This window comes from Myotis brandtii, unplaced genomic scaffold, assembly GCF_000412655.1.
Source record: "Myotis brandtii unplaced genomic scaffold, ASM41265v1 scaffold854, whole genome shotgun sequence".
NCBI classification, from domain to species: Eukaryota; Metazoa; Chordata; class Mammalia; order Chiroptera; family Vespertilionidae; genus Myotis; species Myotis brandtii.
The window spans coordinates 264,971-282,656 of record NW_005371468.1 but is presented as its reverse complement, the minus strand read 5'-3'; the positions used below and the strand labels follow the sequence as shown (position 1 = coordinate 282,656).

The window sequence follows — 17,686 nt, the reverse complement described above, 5'->3', positions numbered from 1 at the left end:
AGTACTAGCTAACCTTATTCCCCGGCCATAGTCGCATATCCAATAAAATGACTTAGATGGAAAAGCGACAGCTAGATTGACCAATAAAGTATCATGTACCTTTTTCAGTGCGTACCGTAGCGTCCAATCAGAAATCGACTTTTGGGTCCAGAGGCGGTGCATCCACGACTCGGCCCACTGGAAGTCTCAATGGTGGAAGAGGCGGGGCCAGGCCGACCGACACCCGAGAGCGGCCTGCGCCGCCGGCCAAGAAGATGGCGGTCCTGGCACCTTTGATTGCATTGGTGTATTCGGTGCCGCGCCTTTCACGATGGCTGGCCCGACCTTACTACCTTCTTTCAGCCCTGCTCTCTGCTGCCTTCCTACTCGTGAGGAAGCTGCCCCCGCTCTGTCACACTCTCCCCACGCAACGCGAAGACGGCAACCCGTGTGACTTTGACTGGGTGAGCGACCCCCGCCTTAGTCAGGACCCCGCGACCTTGACGGTCCCTTTCTCTGTGGTTGCATCCGAGATTCCGCGCCTGTAGCGGGCTTACCATTAACGTATAGGGCCTGGGCCGTAATCGAGTCTAAACCTCTTGGTGTTTGATGAAGACGGTAAACACGGTTAGCCTGCACGACAGCCAGACCCCAATCTGCGTATGTGAGTGCAGCCACCCACAGTGCTGCTCACCTGTAAAGCCTCTCAGAGCCTTTGAGATACACAAGTAGTCGTGTTCCCGTTCTGCCGGTGGGGACGTTGATCTCGGCGTGATGAGGCGTCTTGTCCAAGGTCACACGATTAGGACCTGAAACCATGCTCCTGGCCGTATTACCTACACACTCTTACCACCCGCTTCTCAATGCACACCACATGCTAGGTAGGAGCTATGCTGCATTCGGAGGATGCAGAAATGAATACAGTGGTTACACCAGTCGGAAAGGAATTGTAAAAAACACACCGAAGAGAAATCTTCCTGAGTAGGGGTGCAGGGAGCGCCCAGACAGACCAGCCGAAGCTCTGGGCCCTCTGCTGTATGGCAGCATCTGTTTCTGAGGAAGGAGGGCCATCCCGAGTGTTGATCTTTTTTCCAAAAAATGAGTCTTGACCTTTAGCAGAGCCCACTCCCTTACTTTTATCCTCCATCCCTTGTTTACTCTTTAATATTTCCTTTGTCCTTTCCCAGACCATTCTAGTAATTAGCTTAAGGGTAGCCATGCTACTTCAAAAGATCCTATTTTTATCTGATAATCCTATATTACTTTCACCAAAATGGGACTAAAAAATATAACGGATATTACTAAAGATTTTACTAAAGAGGTAGCTTAAAACTCTGGCTTATAGTGTCTTTAACAAAGAACAGTAAAATTGTGGAGAAATGACTAGACACAGAAGTTTTAGGCTTCCAAGAGGCGACTAACTATAGGAAGATAAACTAATGGTATATAAAGTCTAGTTTGTTATATAGATTCCTCTGGTGCTGTCTTCAAGCTAATAGGGATTAAGGTTATCTCCCTTGATTAACTTTTGTCCTTCCTGGTAGAGTGGGTTGCAGCGGTTCTCAACCTGTGGGTCGAGACCATCGGAAAACACATATAGCATATCAGATATTTACATTACAATTCATAACAGTAGCAACATTACAGTTATGAAGTAGCAACGGAAATAATTTTATGGTTGGGGGTCACCACAACATGAGGAACTGTATTTTTTTTTCTTTTTTTTCATTTTTTTTTTAAAAATATGTTTTATTGATTTCTTACAGAGAGGAAGGGAGAGAGATAGAGAGTTAGAAACATCGATGAGAGAGAAACATCGATCAGCTGCCTCCTGCACATCCCCCACGGGGGCTGCGCCCGCAACCAGGGGACATGCCCTTGACCGGAATTGAACCCGGGACCCTTCAGTCTGCAGGCCGACGCTCTATCCACTGAGCCAAACCAGTCAGGGCGAGGAACTGTATTAAAGGGTCGAGGCATTAGGAAGGTTGAGAACCACTGGGTTAGAGGGACACCTTTGAAACTTTATATCTTGCTTTTAGACAAATGGGTTGGGCTTTTTTTAGTATTTAGTTCTCAATTGCCTTTAGGCTCAAAAGAATCCTTCAGCCAAAGTGGCATATTTTGGGCTGTCATATTCTGCTTCCATTCAGTATCCTCTCAACTTATGTGTATGTTTGCAAATGTCCATAATAAAAAAGTTTAAAAACAATGAGCAAACAAGCAGAACAATCAAAAAGGCTCTGCTTCATATAGTTAGTCTGGAATCCAGTCTCATACTGTCTTCAATTTATGGACTTACGGTCATCCCAGGATCATCCAGCCAGCAGATGAAGAAAGAGACCTGGAATGCAAGGACACACTCTTTCTTACTGCCTGTGTGCAACAGGGACACATCACTTCCACTCACATTCCATTCAGGAGTGCTAAGGAGACAGTCTAGCTGCAGTTTGCCCAGAGTGTACATAGCTAGTCTTTGCTGAAGAGCCAGAATATTTCTGTTAGTCCTATCGTTGTCTCCTGATTGACCACAGTTCCCTTTTTAAATCCATCTTTCCACAATTTTAAGCCTCAATTCTAACCAATTTCTTTTTTTAAAAATCCTAACCCGAGGATATTTTTCCATTGATTTCTAGGGGGAGTAGAAGAGAGAGGGAAAGGCAGAGAGAAATATCGATATGAGAGAAACACACACTTGGTTGCCTCCTGCTTGAGTGTGGCTCTTCCACGAAATACCACGTGCAGGTGCGAACTTACAGTGCTATTGAAACTTTGTGGCCCATGCGCAGAAGTCGGTATTTTGTGGAAGAGTCACACTCAAGGGGCCAAAGAGCCGCAGTTTGCCGACCACTGGGCTAACCCAATTTCATTTGGGAAAACTCTTCCTCATTTCTTTTTTTTAAAAAAATACATATTTTTTTATTGATTTTTTTACAGAGAGGAAGGGAGAGGGATAGAGAGTTAGAAACATCGATCAGCTGCCTCCTGCACGCCCCCTACTGGGGATGTGCCCACAGCCAAGATATATGCCCTTGACCGGAATCGAACCTGGGACCCTTGAGTCCGCAGGCCAATGCTCTATCCACTGAGCCAAATGGGTTAGGTCAACTCTTCCTCATTTCTGCTCAGGTATATGTAGTAAGGTCTATCATCTTCCCTAACTTCCACTTTACATAGCCATTTCTAAATCCAGTAAGTTACTTTTTGTTGGAAATTGAGGCTAAAAACCTAAGTCTCTGACTCCCAGCTGTAAATCACAGTTGATTGGTTCTGTCTGACACCAATTTGCCCCCTGCATTATAAACAGAAAGGTAAACAAAGGTATGAAAGGCTTCAGACCATCTAATTTATAGTTGCCCTCCTCTCATGCTCTCTTTCACTTGGTCATTGTTATTCTTCATTGCAGTTATTACTCTTTTAAATTACTTATTTCTTTGTCATGATTATTGTCTTTCTCACTTTGCTCACTTGGCGCTTACATTCTAGAACAGTGATGGCGAACCTTTTGAGCTCGGCGTGTCAGCATTTTGAAAAACCCTAACTTAACTCTGGTGCCTTGTCACATATAGAAATTTTTTGATATTTGCAACCATAGTAAAACAAAGATTTATATTTTTGATATTTATTTTATATATTTAAATGCCATTTAACAAAGAAAAATCAACGAAAAAAATGAGTTCGCGTGTCACCTCTGACACGCGTGTCATAGGTTTGCCATCACTGTTCTAGAATGTGAGAAAGAACCATAAGCCAAGGATACTGAAAAGGGCCTTGGGAGCTCTGAAATGCCTCCTTCAGCTTTCAGGTTATATTAAAGGTGCATGATTATTACTGTGAATATTAGATGAAGAGGAATAATTTAACTTAAGCAAAACCAAGTAAAGTAAATAACCATATATTGTATGAATGTAATATTACAAGAAAGTCTTCCTGGAAAAGTTTCATTTTCCCAGGATCACAGAATTGGTTGTAATTTCTCACAGTTTTATTCCATGTTATACTTTATACAACTGTTTTATATCCATTATCATTTAATCTTTATAATAGCATTTGAGGTAGACGTTCAGTGGAGGAAACCAAAGCTCAGCAGTTGATACGCTGAAAGGCACCAGCCAGTTTGTGGCAGGGTTAGAACTTGAACCTAGATCTTCTGACTGGTGTTTTTCCCACTACGCCTTAGCGTAGCTATTTATTGTTATCATTCCCTTTTTGGATCTCTGTTGGGTTTTGTTCCATATTGGTGCCTTTACCCACCCAAATTATCTCTGCTGATGGCATTTCTGCCACTCTGATTCTGTTGCAGAGAGAAATAGAGATCCTGATGTTTCTCAGTGCCATTGTGATGATGAAGAACCGCAGGTCCAGTAAGTCTAGCCTGTTTCTCTGTCTCCTAGGGGTAGGCCTAAAGCCCTTCGGAGGTGTTTTCATTCATGTTATGAGAGAGGCATTACTTACTGTACCAGTCCCTCATTCCATGCCAACACTGAATTTGATCTTGGACTTTTATCCCCCTCCCCCACTCTCTCATTTCAAAGTATTCCAGGAAGAGGGACAAAGAATGGGATATAGGAGCTTGCTGCCTAGCCTGACCCGTGACATCTTTGTGTTTCAGTCACTGTGGAGCAACATATAGGCAACATCTTCATGTTCAGTAAAGTGGCCAATGCAATTCTTTTCTTCCGCCTGGATATTCGCATGGGCCTGCTTTACATCACACTCTGCATAGGTAAGGAGACTACAAGACTTGGTTGGAACCAAATCCAAACCAGTTTCTCCATAGTCTTCTTCCATACCTGTTCCTAATTATGTGTGTAGCTCAGACGGTATGAATCTAGAGACTTTAAGAGGAAGGGAATGTGTCAGTGGTCTATATATGTCCACAAAGTGTGTTCTTTGGTGCTTGAAGTCTTTGATTTGGTTTGAAAGTAAATCCTTGCCCAAGGCCTTATTTGTTTCCTTCAACATATTTTTTTTTCTGTGTTTAGTGTTCCTGATGACATGCAAGCCTCCCCTGTACATGGGCCCTGAGTACATCAAGTACTTCAACGATAAAACCATTGATGTGAGTGATCATCCTCCCTCCCATTTCTTGGGTCTATTGTGGGTAAATTTGTAGTTGTGCACCCTACTCACTAGGAGGAGCAACTGTGCTTCAGAATGGAAGTCAAGGATACTTGGTTCATCATGGGAGCTAAGGGAGGCAGAGAGGGGAAGCCCTAATGAGGAATTAAGACGCTAAGGTCTGAACCTTTCCAGGAGCCTGTGTGATCCAGCTCACTGTTTCTTCCCTGTGTGTGGCAGGAAGAGCTGGAGCGGGACAAGAGGGTCACTTGGATTGTGGAGTTCTTTGCCAATTGGTCTAATGACTGCCAATCATTTGCTCCAATCTACGCTGACCTCTCCCTCAAGTGAGTGGTGCAAAGGGAGGGATGAGGGGAATTGAGAGGCTGTACCTTCCCTCTCATTGTTTTTTGGCCTTAATTTTTGTACATTGCAACCAAGGCATCTCCTCCAGTAGCTGTACTTCAACTTCCCTTGATCCATTCTTTCTTCTTACACTATGTTAAATAATATATCCTTCTCAGGTACAACTGTACAGGGCTAAATTTTGGGAAGGTGGACGTTGGACGCTACACTGATGTTAGTAAACGGTATGTGAGGGCCTGGGTAGAAGGTGTAAACGGAATCACTTCGAGCGATGTATACACATGCATTTACAGAGTACTTTCTGGGTCCTGTAGGTACAAAGTGAGCACATCCCCCCTCACCAAGCAGCTTCCTACCCTGATCCTGTTCCAAGGTGGCAAGGAAGTCATGCGGCGGCCACAGATTGATAAGAAAGGACGAGCTGTCTCTTGGACTTTCTCTGAGGTACAGGGAAGAGTGGGCAAGTGGTTTGGAGAAGCATATGGGACAGTAGGTGGTCTTTGAAACCCAACCTGAGTTTGATTCCTAGCTCTACCACTTACCCACAATGTGGACTAGTTATTAGACCTCATTCATGAATTCACTCAGCAAATTTATATTATGCTTCTCCTGCTAGTACTGGGAAATTATTAGTTAAGATTCAGTCTTAAAGGACCTGTATCTATAGTCTGTAGCCCCTAGGTTCCTTAGCAGTAAATTGGAGACAGTAATACCTGGCTCATGGGGTTGTTTTGCAGATTACATTATGTAGCTATAATTCTTGGCACAGTGATTGGCATATAATAGGTGCTTAAGTATTAGTTGACTTTTAGGTACCCATAAAAGAGATTCAGATTAGAGTAAATTTCTGTGCTTTGCTTCCTCTTTTCCTAAACTGTGCCTAAATACTTATTTCCCAGACTCCGAACTCTCCCCCGCAACCCTGACCTCTGCATCTCTTTTGTGCAGGAGAATGTGATCCGAGAATTCAGCTTGAATGAACTGTATCAGCGGTCCAAGAAGCAATGGAAGACTGGGGATAATATTCCCGAGGAGCAGTCTGTGGCCCCAACCCCCACAGCAGTGCCAAATGGGGAAAGCAAGAAGGACAAATAGGTTTCCTGCCTCATTAGTGCTTCCTTCTGGTCAATCCTAGGCACCTTTGAAGCCCTGCCCCTACTGTAACCACAGCCTTGCCTGAGTGAGGCTTCGCCTTTTATTTATGTTTTCCCTGTTTGGCTGTGCCTGGGTGGTGCAGGGTGCTGCTTCTGATTTTAAAGAGGCATCCAGGGAATTGACAGGCACACTCCAGGAACCACGCCTGGGGCCAACTCTTTCACTGGAGGAAGGGAGAGATCTCATGTAATGGAAGAGGAAATGCTTTCCCTCCAAGCTTGGAGTGCTGCCCTCCACTCACACATCTCCACCATGTTGTTTTTCAGTATTCCTTACTGGACTTACAGACTACTTACAGTAGGTTAATCCCTAACAAGATGCCGGGGTACAGAGTCTGCACTAAAAATTTTCCCTCTAGGACCCTTACTTTAGGCCCCCTGGCTTGATCTTTGGCCTTCATTAAAAATAAACCTAGTTTTGTTACTCATCCCCAAGGACAAACCTTTGACCACAATATGGAGGTTGGGAGGAAAGGGAATAGAAGTTTGAGACCTTCCTTTGTGGGGTCAGCCCGGAAGAGAGCCCTAGGGCTGGATTGGGGTTTCCTCTTACCTTCCAACCTACTCTCCCACACCCAGTTGATGGTTTTCCATAATAAAGACACTGGGATTTCCTTTTGTTTGCGCCTCTGTGTATTAAAAACCAGGCAACTGCAAATGAATTGCTTAATTTCTTCGTAACTTCAAAGGCCATTCTCATTAGTTTCACCAAATGCCAGTCATTGGTACTCAGGATTGGGGAGCGTTGGGGAAGAACAGTTTCCTTAAATCCAGAGTTTGGGTCGCATCCCGTTAAATTGTAGTCTCTGCTTGGGATAGGTCCCAGGGAAGCGGTTTTAATTGCGGGGGTCGGGGGTCGAGTTCATTGTGACTATTTAGCCGCTCGTGCGGTTAAAGAAAAACCTGAAACCAGGATTGATTTTAGAGCTACCTAGTCCCTGTCCCTGCTGTGCCTCATGGGTTCACCAAGCAGATTTATATCAGGCGCAGGTGGTTCGGGCTGGTGCTCCCCCTACCGAGCGTGCAGAGTGGCTGTGCCCGGAGGTCCCGCCCCCGAGCACGTGGGCCACGCTTTCCGCTGCTTGCGGGAGGTTTTGTTCTAGGAGCGGAGTGTTTGGCCTGCGGTTTGGAGCTCGCAGAGGGGTCGTCCGCGGCCGCGACTCCACCCTGTTCCCGGGCCGGCTTCCAGGCACCATGGCTTCCCGCGGGAGGAAGCGGAAGTTCGAGGCGGCGGTGATCGCGGCAGCTGAGAAGCAGGAGAAGCTGGCTGGCGGCCGGAAGGAGGTGGAGGAGGCGAAGGTCCTTATCGAGCATTGCACGAGTTGACGCGTGTGCGGGCGCAAAGCCGAGGCCCTGAGCCAGGCGCTGCGCCTGGAGGCCCCGGAGCTCCCGGTGAAGGTGAACCCTGCCAAGCCCCGGAGGGGCAGCTTCGAGGTGACGCTGCTGCGCCCGGACGGCAGCAGTGAGTGGGGACCCGGGGCTGGGAGGAGGGCATGGTTCGGAGGAGAGGAAGGGCTGGGCTCACGGCGGGGGAGATAGTAACGTCGCCTCCTCCGGTCCTTCCCCAGGTGCGGAGCTCTGGACTGGGATTAAGAAGGGGCCCCCACGCAAACTCAAGTTCCCTGAGCCGCAAGAAGTCGTGGAGAAGCTGAAGAAGTACCTTCCGTAGGAGACTTGGGCTGAAATCCTCATGCTGAGGTTTGAAATGGGGGCGACGGTCTAGGGAGGGATTGGGTTGATGTCGGTGTGGATATTTATTTTCGAAGCAACTGTTACCCCGCATTTCACAGAGGAGCTACATTTTTTTTTCATAACGCTTTAACTGTTAGTATTTTCTCTATTGGGAATACCTCTTTCCCTTTATATTGGTGGGGAAAACTGCAACCAGCAATTTTTCCCCCCACTGTTTTCTATCTAGTGTGCCCTTTACTAATTCCAGGTTTTATTTCATAATCTAAGTTCTAAGACTTGGCTCAAAGGCAATTGTAAATGATTTATAGAAATGCAATTTATGTCCTTTGAAGGTGCAGTTAAGTATTGTCCTGAGGGTATGGGCTGGTTTTGTAAAAAATTTCATTTTCCATACCCCTGGTGGTGTATTGAATCTTTGAAGTGGATTGTAAATCCTACCAGTATCCTCATTTATGAGTTCAACAAAATCACTGACACGTGTTTATTTGTATGGGTTGTGATTCCCCCTTTTATTGGCAAAAATTTTTGTATAACTTCATGCATACTTACCCCAACCCTCTTGTGTTTTTTGTTCCTAGTAGGGTCTATTAATAGTCCCATATGGTAACACTTCATTACTGTACTCTTAGTCACTTAAATTTGTCCTTGTCTTCATATCTAGTGGTTCATACAGTGCTTTCACATGTCATAGGTATGTGCCTCATAACCTTGATATGTTGAGATGTGGGAGGAGGATGCAATCCTTGAGCTCTCCTGAGTCTTTGGGTTCAAGGATAGAGGAACACGCCTTCCTCAGGCTATATGATTGCCTAGATCACTTTTCTAACATTTTTTTCTCTCATTTTCACAGCTTTCTGTTCCTGGTGATGTTGGAACATTTATGACGGGACATGGCCAAACTACAGTTATGTGCCTGAAGCTATAGTTTCTTCCCCTGCAGAATTGATGGTTCAGTTGTGAGGCAACACTCTAGTAAGGCATTGAAAAGTTCTTGGATTTGGTTTAATAAAAGTTGAAATAAAGTTCTTGACTAATAAAGTTAAAATTATATGGTAAGGGATGAAAGCCAACCTTATGGGATTGGTCCCCTTTGTATTTTTCATAGCCTAAAGTCACCAGTTAACTTGAAACTCCTAGGGTGTCTGGTAGACCATGTGAAATATTTGTAAAAACTTTGGGGGAAAATAACTTTTTTTAAAGCTACTATCTTGGAAGTGATGACCTGACCATCCAGTGGCTTGGAACTGGTAATTTCTTGGTCTTCCTGGCCCCTGCAGAGATTTTGGCTAGACTTTCCAAACTGGGAATAAATAAGTCCCACATATAAGGTGCTGGACAATGTCCTCTCACTCCCATACACTTTTGTGTCCCACTGCAGCATCGCTTTATACCTTCTGGAACATTTTCTCTGACAGAACTACTGCAGAGGATGTACTTAATTTTTCCTGAATTCTCTTATGTGTCATAACCTGGAAGACCTGGCCTTGGCTGTTACCTATGAACCACTAGAGTTGGAGACCTCATAGTTTATTATTCTACTTATTTGTAACTGGGAAGTAGATTAAAAGGAACGAAGAAGGTTTAAGTTCATAATTTTCTACCCATGGTACTAAATTTCTGCCCAGCTCCCAAAACCTGGGGAGGGGAAAGCATGGCCTAAGGAGAGCAAGGGGAATGCCTGCCTCTCGTGCTGAGAGGGCAGACATGTGCTAGCTTCTCTGCCAATACCACTTTTGCTAGCCAACATTTCCCATCCTCCCAGTGCCCCTAAACTGCCTTCCCTATCCACTAGGTTAGTATATCTACCTCTGTTTCTGACTCTGAGGAAGGGTCTGGCCATATGGAGGGAATACTGGTAGGTACTAGCTTCCCCTCTGCTATCCAGTCTACCACATCAATCTCTTCCTCTTCAGAGCTGGCAGAAGGTAGGTCTAACAGCTCAGAGTTGCTAAGTACCTCCTTGCCTGGTTCTGGGGCAGGGTATAACACCTCTTCCATAGTTAGGGATACTTCCAGCCCTGTCTCTACCCAGTTAGAACAGGGAGGTAAGAGGTCCCCATAGGACCTTTGGGGAAGGTCAAGGGAGTCAATGTGAAGAAGTTTGTCCCCCTGACCATCCAGTGGCATGGAACTGGTAATTTCTTGGTCTTGATTCCAAGAGTGTCCTACAGAAAGCATCTCCCCTTCACTAATCTTAGAGGGCATGACAAGGGGGCTAAAGGGTTCAATTGGCTCTTTGTTCTCACCCACAGGTTCCTTTTCTAATCCAGTTAGCTCTCTGGGCCAGAGTTCCATGCCTGGTAAATACCATCCTTCCCCTTCGATCCAATTCTTCCCTGTTTCTGTCAAGTGATAACTAGGGGTCCTGCAGCCCTCAGCTTCAGGACTCTCCAGGGATACTGTAGGTGGCTCAATGTCTGAGCCACATAGCATGAAGTCCAGGATCTCCTCCAGCTCACTGGTGGCAGCAACACTTGTGATTCGGTACTCCTCGGCTTCACAGGGCTGTTCTAGCAGGGCTGTGTCAAATGCATATGGCTCTGTGCAGTCAATATCGAATCCAGGTTCCTTCCCTATCAGCTCTGGACTGGATCCAAACTCAGACTTCACTACTGGGTGGTCTGGGGAGCGGCTAGCAGAGAGCAGAATGTCTTGTAGCTTACAGGACACAGGGGAATCCTGACACAGGTCTATTCTAGTAGATGACATTTCCTGCTGGTTAACTGAGGATGGCTGAATTTCTGGAGGCTCTTCTGAGTCTCCAGGTTCTGGGACATGAGGGCTATCTTTAGAGGTTTTGAGGGGAGGTTCTTGTACCACTTCCCAGCAGGTCCCATTAACAGTCTTCCTAAGCTTCACTCTCCCAACCTGCCCCTCTTCTGCAGAGTCTAAGTTAGGTGCCCTGACTTCAGGGCTCCATTTCTTACTCCCACCCATTTTTCCAAGACCAGATGGGCTTGAGGTGCTTTGTAGAGGACTAGCTCTCCCTGGTGTGTGCTTGTCCTCTAGCACTTCTTTCTTTATACTCTTTTGTCGCCAAAGACGCCGGCCAGGGGTTGCTGGCACTGAGCTGGATCCACTTAAAATGCTGGAAGGCTTGGATGTACAGACATCAGGTGATGGCTTTGAACGACTCAGCCTGATCTTTCTGGGCAATAGTCGCTTATCCACAGAGGGGTACAAGCTGGGTGGGGAAAGCTCTGTAGGACCAAGGGCAGGGTCACTCTTATTTTCTTTAGATCCCTGACTGTGGCTTGATGGTGAAGAGCTTTCTTCTTCCGGAACTGGGCAGGCTCTGGCCTTCCTCTTGAGCAGAAGAGTGCCAGATAAGTTCCCTGCATTCTGTTGGTTGCTCTTGTCCTGGGGCCCTTCGTCCTTCCCTGACAACTTCAATCTCACTGCCCCAAGAGGACAAGGAGTCTGGGTAACAGGCAGTGGAGTAGGGCAGTGGCTGGATGCCACCACCCTGGCAGAGATTGGTGCAGCACTTGGAGGTTGTAAGCACTCCCGGTTCAGTCTTCGGCCCTGAGGGGCCTTTACTAACTTCCCACCTTCTAGCTGAAGGGATTCTAGCTCAGATATGCAGAGCTGACGGGCAGCAGAAAGCACATCTTGGGCTTCTTCCAGAGATACTTCCATTTCTGAGGTATACAGGAAGTCCACCAGCTTCCTAAGTGTTGTGATCTTCAGGCCCCCCAGCTCCAGCACCACCTTACAACCCTGAGCTGGCCTCTCCTGCTCCAGGCGCTTTGTGAAGAAGGGGCTGCAGGCAGACAGGATACAGCAATGGGCTGGGACTACCTCACCTGGAGGGAAACCCAAACACTTGGTTATCTCACGCAGGCTGGCATGTTCATGAGCTAAGCACAGATACTACTACTGAAATGTGTTGCCCCTTCTCTCAGTTTCCCTCCATGGAAGTTCAAGGTGCCTTCCTGGAACCTTGAGCTATTACTTAGCTAACTAAAAATCTAGTTTGGACATTACTTTTTTCAAAAAGCCTCCCCCCTCTCTACCCCATGTGTGGGTTTGGTGCTCCTGAACACAGAGATGTATTCTGCAGCTATCATAGATAGCACTTAGCAATCTGTATTGTCCACCTTCACAATGTAAGGACCGGCTGTCTTACTGCAGTATACCCGATGCTTGACAGAGTAGGAGATCAAATACTTGCTGAATAAATTTTTGTGACTCACACAAATGTAAAAAATTATAGAAGCTGCTTGTGGTCTAATAGGGCATGACCTTTGGATATATACACTCAGAGCTCAATTCTCTCCTGAGCTCTATCTACTGCCTAATAGGCAGTGGTCTGTCCTGAGCCACCTTCTCACTTTATGGGCACTTTCTGGGCAATCTCAGTCTCTCCAATGGCTTCAAATACCAAAGGCTTGCCAATGACACCACCAAAACTGTTTATTTCAAAATAAAGTATCACATTCACCCAGTTGTTCAAACCTGAGCACTAGACGTAACCTTTCATTCTTCCTTTTCCCCTACCTACTGCATTTAATCAATTTTTTAAAAATATATTTTTATTGATTTCAGAGAGGAAGGGAGAGAGATAGAAACATCAATGATGAGAATCATTGATCGGCTGCTTCCTGCACACTCCTTACTGGGGATCGAGCCCGCAACCCGGGTATGTGCCCTTGATCGGAATCGAACCTGGACCCTTCATTCCACAGGTCAATTCTCTATCCACGGAGCCACACCAACTAGAGCTAAGCATTAACTTTTTTAAAGCAAATCGTTTTTGAGTCATTATATGCCAAGTATTATTCTAAGGGTTTTACCAGTATTCATTTCATCTTCACCAGACCCCTATGAAGTAGCTTTGTTATTACAGATGAGTAAATTTTGGCATAGTTAAATAATGTGCCCACAATTATATGGTTAGTAAGTAGCAAAAAAAAGATTTGTACTGGGGGGTGGGGAATGGGGCTGATTACAGAATCTATACTCTTAACTGCAGGAAGTTTTAAAAATTCTTTTTAATAGCTCAAAAGCCAGAAATTTCTCTCTACTCAATATCTTAGTTCAGGCCACTATCCCCTCTCTTCTGGATTACAAAACAGTCTCCTATCTGGGCCCATGAGTAATCCAATAATTCTTACACAGCTTGAGTGCTGTTTCTAAAAGGTATTTGATCATGACCTTAAAACCTATAAATGCAGCCCTGGCCAGTTTTGCTCAGTGGATAGAGCATCAGCCTGCGGACTGAAGGGTCCCGGGTTCGATTCCAGTCAAGGGCATGTACCTTGCTGGCGGGCACATCCCCAGTGGGGGGTGTGCAGGAGGCAGCTGATGGATGTTTCTCTCTCATCGATGTTTCTAACTCTCTATCCCTCTCCCTCTCCCTCTCCCTTCCTCTGTGAAAAATCAATAAAATATATTAAAAAACAAAACAAAACAAAAAAACACACCTATAAATGCAATTCCCAATGTTCTGAGGACAAGACCTACTTCCTTTGTATAACACTTCAGACCTCACATGGCTGCTGCTAATTTCTCTAGTAATATTTCTGGTCACTTCCTGTAGTCTGCACTCTAGCTATAAGGAGCCACTCACAAATCACTGGTCGCATCTCTAACTCTCTGTATATTCTGTTCTTTTTGCCTGGGGAAAACCTTTCCTCACTTCCTCCTACTTCTGTTTGTCCGTCAGACCTCACTATAGGGGGTTACTTCTAAGAAAATCTCCCTAATCCCCATTCCCCAAACTCCTCAAGCCTGTAAAGGATGCTTCTATATCAGCCAATAGTTACCCCAATATGTTATCAAACTACACAGTTACCCTAACTCACTCCCATGGGAACACCTGTCCCTCCGGCCTCTACCCAAATACACTGGTTATTTGAGTGTCTTCCCTTATATAATTTCCTTTCGAGGAAGGACTTTTATCTTTACATATACTGTATGCCCATGCCAGTATAGTGCACTAGCATACAATAGGTAACTGATACTTTTTTGTTTATTCTGAATTAAGGAATGAATCCCAACTCTGCACTTACTAAGAGAACAAACAGGCAAGTCACTTCATTCTCTGGGCCTCAATTCATTAACCTTATATATAACATTATTTATTTCACAAGGCTGTTAAAAGAGACATACACTGTAGAATATATACTGTGTAAACTGTAGAGTGCTATACAATATTGGTTGTCAAAATCCTTTTTTATAAATGAAACTGAGCTCCAGAGAAATGAAGTTACTTGCCCATTTGTCACTTAGTTACTAAGTAAAAAGCTAGAATGTAAACTGACTCCTAATATTAGGCCTTTCCCAGGCTCAACCTCATGCTGATTTAACATTTCAAATGTAAAGGGAAGAGGTGGAAATAAGGTATATATACAGGGGTGACCAAAAGCTGGTTTACAATTGTGAGTATGCCAAACACAGCTTAGTTTTGTATCATTTATTAGAGTCCCGGTGCATGGATTTGTGCACGGGGGGAAATGGGGGACCCTCAGCCTGGCCTGCGCCCTTTTGCAATCCGGGACCCCTCAGGGGATGTGGCAGTGTGCCAAGTGGCAGGCGGCCAGGAAGGAGCCCGAGCCAGGGCTGGGCACCACTCACACTCATGCTGGCTTGCTGCACCTGCTTGCTGATCAGTAGCACTGCCTCTGAGTCGGGAGAGGCTCCTGCCACTACAGCTGCTCTCACCAGCTGTGAGCCTGGTTTCTGGCTGAGTGGTGCTCCCCCTGTGGTATATATACAGGGGTGACCAAAAGCTGGTTTACAATTGTGAGTATGCCAAACACAGCTTAGTTTTGTATCATTTATTAGAGTCCCGGTGCATGGATTTGTGCACGGGGGGAAATGGGGGACCCTCAGCCTGGCCTGCGCCCTTTTGCAATCCGGGACCCCTCAGGGGATGTAGCAGTGTGCCAAGTGGCAGGCGGCCAGGAAGGAGCCCGAGCCAGGGCTGGGCACCACTCGCACTCATGCTGGCCTGCTGCACCTGCTTGCTGATCAGTAGCACTGCCTCTGAGTCGGGAGAGGCTCCTGCCACTACAGCTGCTCTCACCAGCTGTGAGCCTGGTTTCTGGCCGAGTGGTGCTCCCCCTGTGGGAGCACACTGACCACCAGGGGGCAGCTCCTGCATTTCTCCCTGGTGATCAGTGCGTGTCGTAGCGACTGGTCAACCGGTCATTCCAGTCGTTTGGTCATAACGGTCGTTTAGACTTTTATATGTATATATATATAGATTCTTGTGTTATATATTTTTCTATATGAACAACTGTAAACCTACTTTTGTCTACCTCTGTATTTTAGGTCAAACAACAAAACCAACAACTTGAAGATAAGAATAAAAAAAGCAACAGGTTGGCAAGAAAAAGGGAAAATATGTAATAGTATCATCTAATATATTAAAAGCACTTTTCTAAGTGCTTTACATGTTAACTAAATATTCACAACCATCCCATTATATTATTCAAGTTTTATAGAATTTCTACACTTAAAGAAACTTTACAATTTATTATTATTATTATTTTTTGGTTAATCCTCACCTGAGGGTATTTTTCCATTGATCTTTCAGAGAGAGTGGAAGGGAAGGGAAGACAGACAGAAACACATTGATTGGTTGCCTCCTGCATGTGGGCCAGGGAGGAGCCTGCAACGAGGTACGTGCCCTTGACCAGAATTGAACCTGGGACCCTTTGATCTGCAGGCTGATGCTCTATCCACTCAAACTGGCTAGGGCTAATTTCATTTTTTCAGAGAAAAATGTCTCATTTTCACTCTTGCAAATATAACTGTCCTAGAAAACAAACAGCTCTTTACCAAATAGCTTACAGTGCTCAAAGGCAAGAACACTTTTTTTTTCCTGGTCTTGTCCTCCTCTCCCTGGTTCTAAAGTCTTTTTTATCTTATTCTATGGTGAGTTTTCAATTGAGTCCCCACTACAGTAAGTTCTCAATGTCATTGATAGGTTTTTAGAAACTGCAACTTTAAGCGAAATGACTATAAAGAAACTAATTTTACCATAGGCTAGTGATGTAAACAAGAGTTAAGTTTCTAAGCATATTTCTGGTCACAAAAATGTCACCAAGCTATTAAATAAGGAACAACCAAAACACTTACAGTATTAAACATTGTAATAAATGTGAGGTATATGTACAGTTAACAACGATTAATAAAAGCAAGTCAGATAATTATTTTCCAACCTGCTTATTCTACTTTAGGGTTGTAGGTGGCCAAAGCCTATAAGGCAGCTCAAGGCAGGAACCAACCCTGGACAAACACCCTTCCCTTATAGGGTGCACTCACAAACACTCTTATACCCACTCAGACTGGGACAACTCAGACATGCTAATTCACCTAACATACACATCTTTGGGATGTGGAAGGAAACTAGTACCCGGGCATTGGGAGAAAGTGCAAAATCCACACCCACAGTGGCCCTATCTGGGAATCAATATTATTTTCCTCATTAATGTAATAAAGCAACATTGAACAAAACAATGTTATTTGAGGACCTGCTGCAGTCTCTTACCTTCGGCCTGCAGAAGGACATCACAGAATACCCCACTCTGTTGCTGGTGATACAGCTGTAGAAAAGCCAACCGGAGGAACCTGGAATTTCTGTATATGATTTTGGGACTGGCAGAAGAACACATGTTGGTCTATTAATAAAACTAGGTTTTCACAGATCAGATTCCTGTGGATAAAAGAACATACATTTCAGAACTATGTTTATACCTTTTTCTGTCTTTGAAATGGCAGGAAAATTTGAAAGTTGAGGATCCATAATTGTGCCAAGGTATTTCAAGAAAGACTATCATAATTGTTTCATGAGGGAGATACAAGATAAGTCTCAATTTGAATCTCAGGTAAATAACCTAACTTCTTTGAGTCTCACTTTTCTCATCTATGAAATGGAAATGATAACAGTAGTTACCTCTTAGGGTTGTTTTAAAGATTAAATGAGTCAATGCAGGTAAAATAGTACTGTGAGTGCCTGGCACATAATAACTATCACCCACAAAATGGTAGCTATTTTCCTTGAACTTTCCTCATTCACAGTACCTATAGTTCTGACTACTCATATTCTTCCTGAGCACCACACTCCAGAGTTACATGGGTATAATCCTCAATTTAACATTTAAGAAATAATATGAATATAAAATTCTCTAAGTGTATACATCTTTTTTTCTGAGCTCATTCTACCACACTAACCAGCAGAGGGTGCACTGTAAAGAAAAGCCACTGGAGTTGGGAACATCGGGCACAGAAATTAGGACATTACCTAATGGTTCAGATGTTCTTGACTAAAGCGAGCTGGATTCCATTTGGCAAAGAATCTGGCCTTCAGGTGTGTCGTTTGTCAGTCCGGTTGCTTACCTGGCTAACAATGGACAAGGATAATTAAGCATTCTACCCCAACCAAAACAAACTGGATACTCTGACTTCAGGCTAACTACATTTCC

At 44.8% G+C, this 17,686-nt stretch overlaps 3 protein-coding genes across 3 annotated transcripts; 2 read left to right on the top strand and 1 right to left on the bottom strand.

The window, feature by feature from the left end:
* Positions 1–133: 133 nt before the first annotated feature.
* On the top strand, positions 134–7,180 carry TMX2 (thioredoxin-related transmembrane protein 2). Its single transcript, XM_014532179.1, has 8 exons — positions 134–443; positions 4,283–4,343; positions 4,592–4,705; positions 4,965–5,041; positions 5,281–5,387; positions 5,565–5,630; positions 5,721–5,850; positions 6,355–7,180. The coding sequence occupies exons 1-8, from the start codon at positions 255–257 to the stop codon at positions 6,499–6,501; spliced, it is 891 nt and encodes a 296-aa protein (XP_014387665.1). The 5' UTR covers positions 134–254; the 3' UTR covers positions 6,502–7,180.
* A 128-nt stretch (positions 7,181–7,308) lies between these two features.
* On the top strand, positions 7,309–9,274 carry LOC102245607 (chromosome unknown open reading frame, human C11orf31). The gene is made up of 3 exons (XM_005884763.2): positions 7,309–8,022; positions 8,129–8,258; positions 9,103–9,274. Exons 1-2 carry the CDS (start codon positions 7,755–7,757, stop codon positions 8,227–8,229), a joined length of 369 nt encoding a protein of 122 aa, XP_005884825.2. The 5' UTR covers positions 7,309–7,754; the 3' UTR covers positions 8,230–8,258; positions 9,103–9,274.
* A 142-nt stretch (positions 9,275–9,416) lies between these two features.
* Positions 9,417–16,895, bottom strand: BTBD18 (BTB (POZ) domain containing 18). Its single transcript, XM_005884762.2, has 2 exons — positions 16,753–16,895; positions 9,417–12,058 (listed from the first exon to the last, which is right to left on the bottom strand). Exons 1-2 carry the CDS (start codon positions 16,874–16,876, stop codon positions 10,041–10,043), a joined length of 2,142 nt encoding a protein of 713 aa, XP_005884824.1. The 5' UTR covers positions 16,877–16,895; the 3' UTR covers positions 9,417–10,040.
* Positions 16,896–17,686: the final 791 nt, after the last annotated feature.